At 39.7% G+C, this 16,307-nt stretch overlaps 1 protein-coding gene across 7 annotated transcripts in view; it reads left to right on the top strand.

Annotated features, from left to right (window-relative positions):
- The window catches only part of usp2a (ubiquitin specific peptidase 2a), a 43,006-nt gene extending 30,259 nt beyond the window's left edge, over nucleotides 1-12,747 (top strand). For 5 of the 7 annotated variants that reach the window (XM_044353755.1, XM_044353754.1, XM_044353756.1 and 2 more), the window contains 11 exons: nucleotides 3,445-3,495; nucleotides 4,096-4,219; nucleotides 4,540-4,651; nucleotides 5,517-5,627; nucleotides 7,066-7,130; nucleotides 7,254-7,357; nucleotides 7,649-7,729; nucleotides 7,923-8,001; nucleotides 8,838-8,942; nucleotides 9,118-9,238; nucleotides 11,297-12,747. In XM_044353755.1, the coding sequence (XP_044209690.1) occupies nucleotides 3,445-3,495; nucleotides 4,096-4,219; nucleotides 4,540-4,651; nucleotides 5,517-5,627; nucleotides 7,066-7,130; nucleotides 7,254-7,357; nucleotides 7,649-7,729; nucleotides 7,923-8,001; nucleotides 8,838-8,942; nucleotides 9,118-9,238; nucleotides 11,297-11,381 (1,038 nt within the window). In that variant the 3' untranslated portion in view covers nucleotides 11,382-12,747. The remainder of the gene's footprint in view (nucleotides 1-3,444; nucleotides 3,496-4,095; nucleotides 4,220-4,539; nucleotides 4,652-5,516; nucleotides 5,628-7,065; nucleotides 7,131-7,253; nucleotides 7,358-7,648; nucleotides 7,730-7,922; nucleotides 8,002-8,837; nucleotides 8,943-9,117; nucleotides 9,239-11,296) is intronic. The other 2 variants (XM_044353757.1, XM_044353761.1) reach the window with 1 other exon arrangement.
- The last annotated feature ends 3,560 nt before the right edge of the window (nucleotides 12,748-16,307 follow it).

Genomic DNA, 16,307 nt, shown 5'->3' with positions numbered 1-16,307 from the left:
CGAGTGGACAAGCAGTCGTTATTAAAAGCAAAGCTGCTATTTTTGGGAGCGGCCGTGGCATTACTCAGCAGAGTGCAGCAAAGTCAGACACATTCCAACAGTGGGGAGAAAAAGTAACTGGTGTATGTGTGTTTATGAAAATAAAAATTCGAGGTGACCAGAGAGGATTTGTCCCGGGCTGTCCTGTGTTCTGTCACAACGGTCAGCGAGCTAGTGAAGCTGGACATACAACAGGAAGTGTTTGTGTATTTATGTTACGTTACCATGGCTAATAAAGTGCTCCATTCACTACAGTGGAATTTACAGGAAGGAGGATTTAAATAAGCCATAGTTAATTAAACTCCACACGCTGTACAGACTCTTTCTCCTGAATAATAGATGGCAGAGGTTATTTATATAATAGTAAAAAGCTCTTCCTGTATCATAACTAGATAAGCTGCAGGCTCACGTTACTGATGAACAAGCGAACATGCTCACAATCATGTGAAACTCCACTGACAGCAGAGGTCAGGACAGGACTGCTCACTTTGATTTCTGTCCTCACTTTTTGCATCCTTGCTCTAAACCGCCGGTCTAACTAAAGATCTGCCGTTTAGAGCTGAAATTAAAGAAAATTATTCAACAAGTACAGTATTTTTGATAACAAAGCTGTGCAGTCCCTCATCGTTTTGCTTTTTCGGGACGAAAATATACAATTTTGGTTAATTCTCAGGTCTGTCAATCACCTTTCAGCTGCAGCAGGCTGCCGTTTTTAGCAAAAACCCCTCTGTTAAACGTTGTATGTGCTGGATGTGTAAATAGACGATTGTTTGCTAACAAGTTCACTATAACAACTTTATAAGATGACCATATGTCAGTGTAGTGTTTACAGCTTGTTTTGCTGCCCCCAAGTGGCCAAAAAAATATAAGCGATAGTGAGGCAAAAATGCCTGACATTTGCTTGTTGTAGAAGCTCAAATGTTTGAGATTTGGCTGCTTTTCTCTGTTCTATATCTTCGTAAACTGAAACTCTTTGGGTTGTTGACTATTTGACATACAAAACAAAATTTGAAAACACCTGATGTGCTCTGGGAAATCATGACAGTCATTTTTCACTATTTTCTGACATTTTACAGACAAAACAAAAAAATCTGTCAATCAAATAAGTGATAATGAAAATAATGGTCATTTTCAGCCCTACTTCTGTGAATAGATGAAGGCCACAGCCTTTATTAAGTGCTGCACTGTGGTATTCCCACTCCTACGGCCTCTTAGAAAGCATTCTGCTCAGATAGAAATAGTGTACCAGCACCAGTTGTACAGTTTGTATAGTTGTAACAGTTGAATCAGAAGATGATTAGTGTTGAGGCACAGGAGGTTAAGGAGCTCTCAGATCAGAGCACTCCCCAGCACACACCACCCCCTCTGAGACTATGAGATGATCCTTTTCAATGGTGTGATCACAGAGGACTACTCCCTTGGGTCAGTAAGGTCAGCAAGCGTACTCATGTATGCAAATGAATCTCTGTAGCCTTCTGAAGTGTGGCGGTTGTCACGTCATATCCAGGGTGTGGTGCGACTGCAGTCCTCTCTAGCACGTACTGTAGATACTATTTACATCATCTAACTTGACGGTTTTCAGACAAGAAGATGATGCAGCACTTTGAAGTCAAATGTGTTTCCTTACTTTTAAAATCGGTGTCATACTCCGGTAACAAGCCTTTACCAGCACGTTTTGCCTTAATTCAGGTTTTTAAAGCTCATTCTGTCAATTCTATTCCCTTCATTTTGGTTTTCTTTGCTGGTGGTATTGATGCAGAGCACATTCAGTGAATCTAGCTTCACCACGGGTGAGGGTAACAGGGAGCATGTGGGTAAGATACATTTCAACTGCCAGTGAGATCAGGTGACTGGTGTTAAGCTGCCGGCCCTGCAGAGTTGCTCTCCACCTAGAAAATACAAGCTCAAGTTACCAGGCTGTTAGTTTCACCTTGTTTCGCTTTCTTGCTTAAAATACTGTGTTATCATGTGGTTTTTATTTCTCATGTGGTTTACTCAGTGCCAGTTGACTCATTGGTCAGGATGTTGGGATGGTAGGGCAGAAGAAAGAAATGATTGTTAGAAGAGTCTATCTTCATTTCACAATTACAATACAGTTACCAAAAGCATGATCGATATAGCAGACGTATAGTTATGTGTATAACTTGAACTCTTGTGAAAAATGAATTAGATTTGGCACAGCGCTTGTTTTATAAAGCGTAATTGTCTGCTGCCTCTGTTTCTTAGTGGAGGGCACAAGTGCATTCCTTATCCACCCCCGTGTTCTTTGTTAGTTCTTCCTCTAGCTACTCAATTATATAACCACTGTACTTATGTAATGAAGTTTAACTGCAGCAAGTGATGACATAAGTTCTGCAAAGCATTTTTTTACCATTTTAAGATTTTGAAATCATAATAATATGCTGGGCCATCTGTTGTGTTTCACCGAGCGAAGACTGTCTGTGTTCCTGAAAATCTACATGAGTAAAAGCTACAGTGCAGAAAATCCTCAAGGTGTAGTGATTCAGTGTTATCTACTGTTGTTGATCAAATCTCTGCCATCTGGGAGTGATTACCAAGAGAGGAACTTGATTGCGAGATAACAAAAACAAGTTCCTCTCTAAAGACAATACTCACCAGAAAGGGGGAAAAAAAAAACCTGCGGTCCGTCATTCCTAGAGAGACACAACACACACATTCAAATGCAAAGTGTAGATAGATCATATCTTGATCACATGTCCTGATTTTAGATGACTCCCCAGCTGCTTGGGGATATGATTAAAGTATAAATCCAGAATCCCAAAACAGCTGGTGGCAATGTACATTGCATTCATGTGTTCTTCAGTGGAAAGCTTAATACAAAGAAAACACAGCAATGAATATGTATCTGTGATAACTGATGAAACATTTTCCAATGCCTTGCATCATGTGAGATTATAGGTTTTCTCAAGGGTTTAAAAAGAGGTTTTAATGTATTCTTCATCTTCCAGTAATAATAAATACAGTTATTAAGGGTAGAAAATGCACAGCTATAACTTTACTCTTGTCAAACACACTTCAGCTCAAATAAAAGCAGTTTCCGGAGGTTCTCTGGGGTTTGTTCAGATGCATTTTGGAAAATGTAGGAATTCACTAACTTAAAGAGAAGTTTACAAGTGACTGGAAGAATGAATGACTGACCAAATGTGTAATTTATAACACTTAGCTATTGATCATCACAGATTCAGTTTAGTTTAAAAATAATTCCTGGGCAAGAGTGGAATAAATATTTATTTCTAATGTACTGTTCATATGTCTTATGGCTCCTGGAATACATTTTTTCCACTGTTAATGATTGTTGGGAGACTGTGTGCAGGTATTTACATTTAAACTCAAAGAGGATTTACCTTCTGTGTTTATCTTAATATTGTGTCTTTTGTCTTTCAGAACTCAAAGAGTGCCCAAGGACTGGTGGGATTAAAGAACCTAGGAAACACTGTGAGTACAGCAGCTACGTACAAATCTTACTACAATCTGTCTCAGGCCAAAACTCCTGTTGTAGTGTTATAATGTTATAATGTTATAATGTTTATAGTGATTTCTTATTCTAAGCTGATTTATGAGGGAGAAACTCACACAGAAATCCCAAAATCCAGTTAGTGTTAGAGTGATATCAGTTTGTTAATATGTGTCCACATAAGAGTGGTGGTCCAGCAGAGTGTCTGCCAGGCAACAGGCAGAAGGAGCGCTCCTAAAATAAACGTTTGTGTGTGTGTGTGTGTGTGTGTGTGTGTGTGTGTGTTGCTGTCAGTTTGTGTACAGTAACCTAATCAGAGAGCTCTGAACTATGGACCAGGGAGGACTCGTTCTCTCTCTCTCTAACTGGTTTGATCTTACCAAATTGCACGTGTCTCATGTGGACACGTGACGGGAGCAGCAGTATATACACACAGTGCCGTCTTTGACAACGTGTGTGTGTGTGTGTGTGTGTGATACTACCGATTTGAGAGTCATCCCTGAATCAGGACTCTCTCACACTGGGAATGTGATATTTCATCTGTAAGGGAATCCAATTGTGTGCGTGTTTTATCTTTGCAGTGTTTCATGAACAGTATCCTGCAGTGTCTCAGCAACACACACAGCCTGCGAGACTACTGCCTGCACAACTCGCACCGCAGAGACCTTAACAACAACAGCCGCACCAACACAGCCCTCATGGAAGGTGAGAGACGTGTCACACAGGCCCCCTAGAGTCCAAAACAAACACTCGACACAGCTGCTGACACACATCACACTCATTTCCCTCCGTACCTCCGGATTATGTTTGCATCTCCAGATTTGTCTGTGTTTGGAAATCAGACACTGAGAATAGGATCTCTAGGTGTTTTAAATGCTTCGGGTTTCTTAAAAATATGGAAAATCTGACACTAAACATGCAAATGAGTTAAATCCTTACTGACACTGTTACAGTTGCAGAAAGACCCAAGTGCATTTTATGTCTCAGCCCCTGAGTAACGTGAGTGTTTTTGTGTGTTTGTGTAGAATTTGCCAAGCTGATACAGACCATGTGGACGTCATCCAGTAGTGAGGCGGTCAGCCCGTCCGAGTTCAAAACTCAGATCCAGAGATACGCTCCCAGATTTGTGGGATACAAGTAAGCTTTATTCCCCTCTTTGCAATATGTGTATAAGCTGTCATACATCTTAGGTCTTTTTGTAGCACCACAGTTTGCCTGAACTGATTTATTTGACTGCATGTGTAAACGTTTAGAGAAGGCTTGGGTGGTATCTATTTTTTCATACCTACATACCTTCCTGACATTTCACCGGAGTATACAGTATATGGTATTTATGTTTAAAATAAATAAATAAAAGCTGAGCTGCTGGTGTCTGACATTGTCAAGCCTACAGTGCTCTGTGTGTAATATGCAGCCTACTGAGACAAGTCTTGCTGGGTTTAAATACTTATGGCCTACAGAGTAATGAATAGATAGGAAATAAGCACCCTTCTTCCATAGATTCTTGCTGGAGGACCCAATGACACTTGTTGCCACAGCAGATACCGACACATCAGTGGGCTAAATGGAGATGATGTGCGGGTGGTGGTGGCAGACTGGCAGTTGTGTAAAACCATGTGGCTAATAAACTGCTTTTGTAGTTGGAAGAAGTCATCTCAAGATAAAGTTATACGTGGCAATATTTTCATGATTCTATACCACTCGCAGTCTCCATCTTTGTCAGCTCAGCTGCCTGTTCCACCAGTAGAGAATGACCTCTCGTGTCGCGTGCCATGCACTACAATACATCACCTCGATACAGCATCTCTGTATCAGTTTAATAGAAAGAGGAGTGTCTGTATTGAAAATCATACCCTCAGGATTTCCAAATACCTTGGTATAAAGTAATACCTTGATACCGCCCAAGCCTGGACTAGAGGTTAGAGATAATTGAGAATACAGTTACACTGGCTGATATTCATACTGTTCACTGACTGTACGTGTGTGTGTGTGTGTCTTGCAGCCAGCAGGACGCTCAGGAGTTCCTGCGTTTTCTCCTGGACGGTCTGCACAACGAGGTCAACAGGGTCACCGTCAGGCCGAGAGGCACCGTAGAGGACTTTGACCACCTGCCGTAAGTAGTGTGTGTGTTCGTGTGTGTGTGTGTGTGTGTGTGGACCTGCACTGATGCCTTTCTGCACAGGTCAACAGGCAGGATCAGAAGACAAGCTGTGTCTCTGAAGAGAAAGAATGCAGACAGAAATTCAATGAAATTTCTGAATTACAGGGTCAATGACAAAGACTTCAGACGGTATTAAGAATTCTTAAATTTAAATACAAAAGTCTGTTTTCCCTTTTTTGTGGAGTTTCAGTCAGCACCATCAGACCTACAGCAAACACGGTCACTATAGAAGCTGGGAAGCTCAACCACTCACAATGGACAAGTGTCAATTTTAGTTAAAAGTTAAATTAACCTTAATGAATTCATAATTTTTAATTGGTTAATCCATCTATCCATTTTCTGTCACATCTCTGGGTCCAGGTGGCATTAATTTAATTAATTATATGATTAGGAATTATTGTTGTGCTGCTGGGAAAATGTGACGTAATAATAAATAATTATTATATTATACATTCCATGAAACTTTCATACTTTTGCCGATGCATAAAGAGGGACTTCTGAGATGTGTAGACTGTATTCTATGTATCATCAAAAAGGTCTTACATTTAACTTTGTGAACCCTGTAGAAACTTGGGAATTACAATTTTGAAAAGTAAACAGACTAGGAATATTTGGGAATTCTACAAATTAGATATGCTACTGTTGGATAGTATTGTATTACATTTTATTGGAAATGGAACTAAACAGGAAGGAGCACAATTAGATACACTTAAACTTGGAAAAACATCCGGGCCATCGTAGCATCCTTGTTTATATTATGGAGGTATGCAAACAGGGTTTAGACCAGGGCAACATGACCTATGAAGGCTTCATTATGAAGCTTTCATTTAAGGCTGCATGCAAGACTTTTTCCTCCTGTGTGAAGTCTCTGGGGCCCAGATCAGCTTAATGCTCTAATTCTTTTTGGATATAATTATCAGTTATCTAACCATAGCTTGTTTAAGGGTCACAGTTAATCTCTGCAACTTTCCAAATCCCACAATTACTCCCAAAAACAGCTCCACTCTGCCTAAATATTAAAAACAATGCAGATAAAAATGTTCTTTTTCAGCTTGAAAATGTGTCTCAGGATAGAAAGAGTTTTTAAAAAGGTCCTTATTAATCCTTTAATCCTTATGACACATTTACTAGTTTCTCTGCCACCTAGACATTTAGAATAAAGTAGGTCAGATCCTTCAATAGTGGCTGATTACTGCTGTCACCCATTACATTATCAGCCTCTTTACTCAATCACAACAGCTGAGTTTGGATGTCAGTGCACATCAGTTTGGTCTTTAGTGCACACAGTGATTCCTGATATTTGGTGTCTGAATCCAGCAGCATGTCGTCCACTGTATGTAACAATAAGACCAGAACAATCAATAACGTCTCATCTGTGCTTTATGTTCAGGGATGAGGAGAAAGGGAAGAAGATGTGGAGTAAATACCTGGAGAGAGAAGACAGTAAGATAGTTGGTGAGTAGAATGATCTTCAAAATCTGACTTTTTATTTGTTTTTCAGACTTTCTGTGACAGGCTGGTCTTTTAAACCAATGTGTTCTTTACATGTCAAACCGAAACAAAATCTTGTTCTTCCAGACCTGTTTGTAGGGCAGCTCAAGAGCTCTCTGACCTGCAGCCACTGCGGTTTCTGCTCCACCGTCTTCGACCCCTTCTGGGATCTGTCTCTACCTATCGCCAAGGTTAGGGAACACACTCACACTCACACACACACACACAAACACAAACACACACAAATGTAAATAGACATGTGAATGTTGGTCATCAACAGACACAGAACATTAGAGTTGAAATTTCTGAAGTATTGATACATACTTGTTTATACAGCTCTTAACATGAGCTTCTTGATTTCCTCCTTGTCTCTGTTTGTGCTTTGCTTTGTGTGTGTGTGTGTGTGTGTGTGTGTGTGTGTGTTGTTTCTGTGTGGTTGCTTGTGTGCACGCTAATGTCAATGCATCTATGTTTGTGCTCAGAAGGGCTATGGTGAGGTGAGCCTGATGGACTGCATGCGGCTCTTCACCAAAGAAGACGTCCTGGACGGGGATGAGAAGCCAGTGAGTGACTTCTCACAAATTAATTACATTCTAAAGTCAATTTACCTCATAGTTTTCACTTCCACTCTTAAATAAGATTCTTTCATTTTTGTGATCTAAACACGTGTAGTAAATGAAAGTCATTCTGCTTCATGCTGAGTTCAGCTGAGTTGAACCTGGCAGTGAGTGAAACCAGCTCTGTATTTGTCCACAGACGTGCTACAGGTGTAAAGCCAGGAGGAGATGCACTAAGAAGTTCACAGTACAGAAGTTCCCCAAGATCTTAGTGCTGCGTATCCTTTCCTCTGGAATCTGTGTCTGATATTACTGCATAATATGTGATATTTGCAGTGAGCCCCTAGCTTGGAGAGCATGATGGTGCCTGTGTCAGTGAGATAGTGTGTATGTATGGTGATTATGGAAACTCTGCAGTGCACAGTACTGCCCTACTGAGGCAAAACGCAGTAACTACACATTTGGCCAAAATTGAGTTGAGATCTGAATTTGACGTCTTGACATCTGTTTTACTATACAGAAACTGATTATGCCACAGTGAAAACAGCTTTTTGTATTTGCAGTAACAACTAAACTGAGCTAAAAACCAAATTTAAGTAACTGTACTCTGGCTTGGTAATCTGTGAATCATCACACAGAACTGCACAGCTAAAACAACAGAGATATATCAAGTAAAAGCTAGCTGATGAGCCATGGCTAGCCTTAGCTAAAACTAAAACTAAATACATACTTATTGATTTTTCCCTAGCTGTTGACATCTTTGTAATTCAGTGAGTTATACATAAATATGCAAAATGTCGAGGGAGTAGCTAAATCCAATCATGATGGAGAATAAAAACCCAGCTAAACCTCTGCTAAAGCTAACTAGCCTAGCAGTCTAGCAGTAGCCACCATCTCAGCTTTTCAGTGGAATCCATTTCCCAATTTCCAATTTCCCCACTTCCATAGTTACTGCTGTCTACATTGGTAAGGCTGAGTAGTTGATTGCAGTTCAATGAGTCATTACTATTTAGTATTATTTGTTTGATTGGATTATGAAAATGTTTAGTGGCCAGTAGATTTATCAGAGCCATGTATAATCAGAACAATTGCTCCTTGATTCCTTGCTGTCCAGACCTAAAACGCTTCTCTGAGGCAAGAAGAACCAGCAAACTGTCCACCTTCGTTAACTTCCCTATGAAGGATCTTGACCTGCGGGAGTTTGCCTCTGAAAACAGCAGTAAGTACCAATTGTAGGGTTCTAACATCAGTTTGTAAATGTGGACAATCTGAAAAATAAACTTCTGCAGAAAATACCAAATATATGAATTTTGTGGCATTAAAAACTCTAGTAGATTGTTATAGAACTAATAACCACAGACTCTAACATTGCTTATGTCTCTGTCCTGTTGCAGTAAATGCAGTGTACAACCTGTATGCAGTGTCCAATCACTCAGGCACCACTATGGGCGGTCACTACACAGCCTACTGTCGCAATCCCAACTCGGGAGAATGGTACACCTTTAATGACTCCAGGTAGGTTTGAACACACAAATAGTCACAAGTTTATTAATGCAGTTTACATCAAGAAACCACATGGAATGGGAATTTATTGTAGCTTGCCTTTTATTCCTCCTGTACACAAATTACAGCACAATTTGAACAGCTTGTCTCCAAGTTAATTTCCTGTTAATAATTGATAGTAGAAAAAGCTACAAGAAGAACCAGTGAGTGAGTGAAACAGAAGCAGATTATTAAAGGCAGGAATAATGGTCAAACCTGCAGATAATCCTCCCCCCCTCCTTTAACTCCTCTGCTGCCTCGTGAGCATTCAGTCCTTCCCTCCAGGGTTTTTCCTGTTACGCTGCAGTCATTCATAACACTCCACTTCTCTCATTCTCACTGAGCCATACAGCATGCAGACGGGTGACAAATTAAAGGAAAAACCAACATTAAGTGTCTTAGTAATGAGCCTTGGCATTGATTCTACATTCTCTGAACTCTTCTGGAGGGATGAACATCATTCTTCAAAAAGATATTCCCTCATTTGGTGTTGTGATGGTGGTGGTGGAGAGTGCTGTCTAACACGTCAGTCCAAAATCTCCCATAAGTGTTCAACGGGGTTGAGATCTGGTGACTGGGGTCATAGCATATGATTCACATCATTTTCACACTCATCAAACCATTCAGTGACCCCTCCTGCCCTGTGGATGGGGGCATTGTCCTCCTGGAAGAGACCGCCCCCATCAGGATAGAAACAACCTGATCCTCTCACTGTAGGGGTCAAGAATTAAGGGCTGTACTGTTCTCTTGGTGTACGCCACACTCGCACTCGACCATGAGAAAGAGTTGCTCTTCTGTTCAGTGTGATCAAATGTGCGATGTCGACCACAATTTTCAACCCTATTTACTGAAGTTTTTTCCATAGATCTAAATGCAGATGTCACTTTAGTCACTGTTCCTATTGAAACACCAGCCAGTTGAGCAGTCTTTGTGATTGAAGCTCCTGCCATCCGATGAATGAACCCTCTTTCAAAGTCACTTAGATCTTTTCTTCTTGCCATCTTGATACAAAATCAGAATCAACTGGGTCTGCTCAGCATTTTTATACACGCCACAAAGCATGATTGGTTGTTAATTGCTTAATGTACCATGTAGTGCACCTGTGTGGAAGCATCTGCATTCTTTATGTTTCTCCACTTGTTTGTATATCACAGGTCTCATGCATTTCCCCAGTCACTCCCCAGTCGCTCACTATTGTGGTATCTCACCATAACACGGCAGCAGTGCTTCACATCAAGACTCACGTCCCCTCTTGTTTTGTGTTTATGCTGTTCCAGCTGTTTGTAATAATTACCGTGTGTAATTACCATAAATTCTCAAATAGTGGCTTGGGCCTTCAACAGTAGTAGCAGAGAGAACCAGGTTTATCTCTCATTTCCTCTCTTCTACAGTTAACTTGAATTAATTGGTGAATGAAACTAGTATTTTTGTTAAAAAGAGAGTAAATGTAACATGGCTGTGCTGCTTATTCTCTATCAGGGGATGCCTGAATTTACAGAGCAAATCAATACATGTAGTATCTTTAAAGGCATTACCACCACAGGAACTTTTCCAGAAAACCTTTTTTCTGACCTTTTTAGAAACTCAGGAATTTTATCAGCGTTTCAGCTGGAGGTACCAGGATGTACAGTAAACTGAAAACTACTTGCTGTGGGGGTAGTGATTTCCTTCAGCTCAAGAAGTATCAAGGTTGAATATGCAGCACTGAACGTCACTGATTGGTCAAATACACACAACCTTCTTCACAGCATTTTACAACTTCCATTTAAAAGAGCCCTAAACATCAAACAGTGTATTGATTCCAAGCTTTTTGCTCCAGATTCAGTTTTAGCCAAATGAGGCCACAGAGGAGATAAAATTAAATGAACTGTTGCAGCGTTAAACCGGCACAATTTTAAATGTAGTTTGGTTCTTCTCTTTAGAGATCAGTAAATCACATGTATCAAGGTTGTGTTTTTCTTCACCACAACTCTCCTGTTTTTGTGCACCATAATAAACTGTACACCACCCTCCCCCCTTCTCTTTTTCCAGAGTAACGCCAATGTCCTCCAGCCAAGTGCGCAGCAGCGACGCCTACGTCCTGTTCTACGAGCTGGCTTCCTCCTCGCGCATGTGAAGCCTCCTGGAGGACAGCGGGCCACAGCACCACTCTTGACGGACAGACAGACGGATAGATGGATGGATGGATGGAAAACGAGAGTGTTGGTGGAGCCTGGCCTATTTTGGACTTGTACTTGGACATATATCTCACACACACACACACACATACATGAAGGCACACGCCTGGAGCCTGCTTCTCTCAACAGAGAGAGGTAGAGAGGGGAACACTCTGGAAACCACAGGAACCTGATCAACCAGCCCTGCTTTCTCTCTCTCTCTCTCTTTCTGTCTCTATGTCTTTACTCTCGTTGTCTCGTTCACTCTGGCTGGAGGTGTGTGTTTACTGTGTGTGTGTGAGCGTGTGTGTGAGGCTGACACAGGGCAATAATCCCATCTGACCGACCAACCGGTGAATCCGTCTCCATCTCAGAAGTCCCTCTCTATGCACTGCAAACTCTCATCCTGACCGCGCCTTCGCTTTTTCTTGAATTCTTGACTTTCTCGTTTGCCTCAAACCATTAAACTGACTTGTTGCAATTTTTTTTTGACTTTTTTCTGCTTTGAATTTATGTTGTTTTTATGTTTTTTGTTTTTTTTTTGTTTTGTTTTTTGTGGGCGGGGGGTTATTACCCTAGCACCATGAGCATCATCATCACCCCTTTGGACTGTGGATAAACTGTGCTTAGAGTGTGAGTGTAACAGGACTGGTCATGGTTACAAGGAGCTTACAGCCCACCGGCCTGCTCGGTTTTCTCGGCTTTCCCTTCCACTGCACCATAACACTCCCACGTCTCTGTTAGCATCTCCTTCACTTTTTCTTTCTGTAAAAGTGGTTGGGAGGCCGGTGGCACTGTGAGCGTTCAACGTCTCAGAGGACAAACCTCTAACTTTTGTTTAATTTAATTTTGTTTTCCCCATGTGTGGCTGCTACTGATGTTTTAAAAGTGCTGTGAATGAATGAATGGACAGTCCAGTTTGGATCTGCTAAGGATTAACAATATAGACGATAATAACAGTAACAATCCTCATTCGTCAGTATGAGGTCTTTTCTTCCTCTCTTGTTTCATGCCATTGAACAACACGGATGAAAGAATGTTTTAAAGAAGAAAAAAAACACTATATCTGTATATTTTTATATCCTGATGCAATATAGAGAATGTACTATTCAATGGTGCTGAAAATGACCCATAACTGTTTTCAGTTGGTTTATTTACCAGGTTTCAAGAGAGAAAAAAAAGTTATTATTTATGCTTACAGGTGATAATGTGATGAGTCACACTTTTTAACAGTGGCAGTCAAACACATGAGTAAATATATATAAATATAAATATATATATATACATATATATATATATATATGAATAAAAGTCAACAAAACAGTGGTTTACTTTCAGTCTTTGTCTTTTTTTGAAGCTTTTATGAATGGAAATCTGCACTCTGGATCATGAAGGTTTTTCTCAGATGTAGTGACAGTAAAAGGTGTCGTTTATTGGCACATGAAGAAAGATTTAGAAGCATAAACTGGACAATGCAAATGGAGTCAGACAGAAAAAAAGCTGGGCTGTAGTCAAAAGATACTAGAACAAGAGTGTAAGACTGTAGTAACAAGGCAGCAGCTGGGAAGACAGGAGGAAAGTACAATGGTGACTAATGGACAGGTGAGGAATAACATCTGCAGTGACTGGAGATGTTAAAGGGCCACTCCACCAGTTTTACACATAGAGTTCAGTTGGTTTGTTATGGAGAGCACAACTCAGACTGAAAAATAATGTCATCTTCTGAGGCTCTGGAGGTGCTCTGAGAAAATATACTCATAACAGACTTCCTGTGTTACAAACTGGAGATGCGGATTTTGAAAGATCAAAGGATTACCAGGTATTAGCATCACATGCAAAGATTATGGGAAATGTAGGCTCCAGTGATTTTGGATATTAATCCATAAAAAGGACCAAAAGTCAGGATATCTGCCTCTGCTGCTTCAGTCTCAACCATGCTTTTCTAAATCTGTCTCAGAAATCCCCCAACTTTCTTTTTTAAATTTATATTGTATTTCCATTTCAGGATTGGAAGCAGTACATTACAATTTATACATGTTAACCTATTCATTTTCCAGCTATAAATACATGAAATATTCAAAGAAACCAAAGTACAAAAGTATTATCAGAAAAATGTACTTGTAAAAGTACTCATTGTGAAGAGTGAACTCTTTGATATTGTCATTCAGGATTATTATTATTGATGCAGTGATTTGTAAGCAGCATTTTACAGTTGTAGCTGAACAACATGGAGCTGATTTTAACTACTTCATAAAGTTTAAAAAAAACCCAAAACAGTTATATCTGTGGTTGAACCTTATGTCCTTAAAACAAGTGAAATTGTGTTGAAATTGTGTTTTTTAATTTAAATCAGTATGTTAAAGGAATTTTCTAGTGTCTGTATCTTGAAACATGTAGGATTAACACATATCTCGACATGAGAATTACATTGTTGAAACAAGTTGACTTACAGCACTGGCAGATTTTTTTTCCTTTTTAAAGAAAATAACAATTTAGAGACTCAATTGAAAAATAAAATTACTTGATAAGAAGGAGATTTTTCTTCACTGAACAATGCATCATCTATTAGAAGCTGATATGTATGAAAAATAATCTGCAAACCAGTGCCTTTAACTGCTATTTCCCTCTGACATGTAGTGGAGTAGAAGTATAAAGTAGCAAAATACAGAAATTGTGCCTCACAGTACATAAAAATATCACTTGTAAGTACTTGTACTGCGCAATGTTAAATCAATAGAGTACATCTCCTCCAGAGGAGGAGGATACAGATGAGGGAGAAGGTGAGGTCATTACTTTTCCATTTCCCTAATCATTAGACAATATTTATTTAAAATATCTTAGAGATTTAAATATTAGTTCTGCTGTTTCTTAGGAAGCCTATGTGTGTAAATCTGCAATAATACTCCAATGGGAAATTAAACTTTTTACTTTACTTGAGAGATTTTTGAGGAAATCATTGAAAAGTTTTTATATCATGCACATTTTCCCATGAAAATAATCATGGTTAAGCAGGTCTAATACATATTTTTATAATAACATTATATCAAATGTCAGTGTGTAATATGAGAGGCCTGTAGTGATGAACCAGAGCTTTATAATGAGTTTCAGCTCATTGTTCAGCTGTTCTGTTCTGGTTTAGTCTCACACTCTCATAGTGTCAATTGCAGCTGCAGCAGGCAGTTGTTTTCAGACAAAAAGCTGTAAAAACCTACTGTACACTACCTGCTCAACACCAAACAGCAAACAGACACAGTTAGCTGTAGACTAGCTGGTGAACATAATGGAGCATTTAGCAGCCGAAAAGCCAGATATTTCCCTCAGGAGATGGTGGAGACCAAAAACAGAGCTAAAAGAGAGTGAACATTGATCTTAAATGCTGGCCAGAAAAACAACTCCAAATAATGTTGCTCTGCAACTCCGCAACTGTTAACTTGCCAACAAGTTCAATATATCAATTTAAAAAGCAGTTGTCTCTGCCGCTCCCAAGTGGTCAAAAAATCAGTTATTGCTGGTTTAAAGATACTGAATAACAGCTATCAGCAAGTGTAATCCAAGTGTTTATGCCTGTAGCAGATCATACAGGTCTAATTCTGTCTGCCTAATGTGTCGTTATGAAACTGAACTACTGCACATAGTAAAATCACACTTTAGTGGTATAATTCATCTTGGGTCGAAAAAGCTCAGCCGGCTCTCTTATCAGCTTATCACCACAGAGACACACACCATTTTCTTTTGCTGGATCGCTCAGTAATCACTATGGAAGAGCCGCAGCCTGGCCTACTTCCTGCTGTTCCATTATCCGTACATGACCTATTTCTGTGGTCCGAGCTTTACAGCCCCATAGTGAGATCTGATGCCATGAAAGGTCCAGCAGCCAGGAATAGTTCTATAGGCTGACACCCTGGAGGCTCCCACGTCACACTGGAAGGATTCACCCAGTCAGACATCGGAAATAAAAATAATACATGAGGAACCTGTTCCACATGCATTAAAACATCAACTCAACATGGATTAGTTGATGCTCAGGACATCCATCATATTAAAGCTGGACAACACAGACTGGGGGAAACCATTAAGACCGATTGGTGTCACTCCAGTTTGTTGCACATAATTAGCCAAGTTGGGGAAACAGCACTTCATCTCAACATTTCGATTTCAGTTTAATGGCAAATGCTAAAACGTAGCACAAGTAGAGAGGACTCACAAAGTCAGCAAACTGACTCCATAATGTTATACATGAATATCTATAACGCTTTATTTTACAGGTTTGTATTTTTATTAAAAAATGTCCAAATAATTTCCAAGGAAGTTTACTGGAAACAACTATGTAAGTTTGTACTAAATTCAGGGGAATGTTCCTTGAAAGAAATGCTCAATTTAAACTCAAGTAAATATTAAATTCATATATGTTTAACTGTGTTCACAGACTCTAGGATATGATAACATTTAGCAGAGGTTAATTAATTGGAAATGTACCAAGTGAAAATTGTCTCCATTTTCCTTAAAATTAGTACCAAATGACACAGTGTTGTGTGAACAGTTATCTTTGTGGATTATGGAGGTGAAGACAATGATGGGCCATGTCAAGAAGAATCCAGGTTAGTGACAGCTAACAGTTGGAATATGGGTCATATCTCAGCTTAAGCTGCCTCTGTTGTCTATACTCAACATCCATGCAGGTAGGCAGCTGACTATTCACTTTTCAGGGGATCTGGGTCACACAGTATCAGCTGGCTTTTACATCACTGTGCTCATAGTACAATAGTCACAATATGGCTGTAACTGTTTAACTAATCCAGATTACAGTAGTTCTTCTTGGGAAACATCTTGGAAAAAATTAAGAGATAAATTGGAAGTTATAAAATAAAGTGTTACTATCTAAAGTG

This window comes from Thunnus albacares, chromosome 6 (genome assembly GCF_914725855.1).
Source record: "Thunnus albacares chromosome 6, fThuAlb1.1, whole genome shotgun sequence".
In the NCBI taxonomy this organism is placed as follows: Eukaryota; Metazoa; Chordata; class Actinopteri; order Scombriformes; family Scombridae; genus Thunnus; species Thunnus albacares.
Note: the sequence above shows the minus strand (reverse complement) of the source record. Positions and strands in the feature narration are given on the sequence as shown.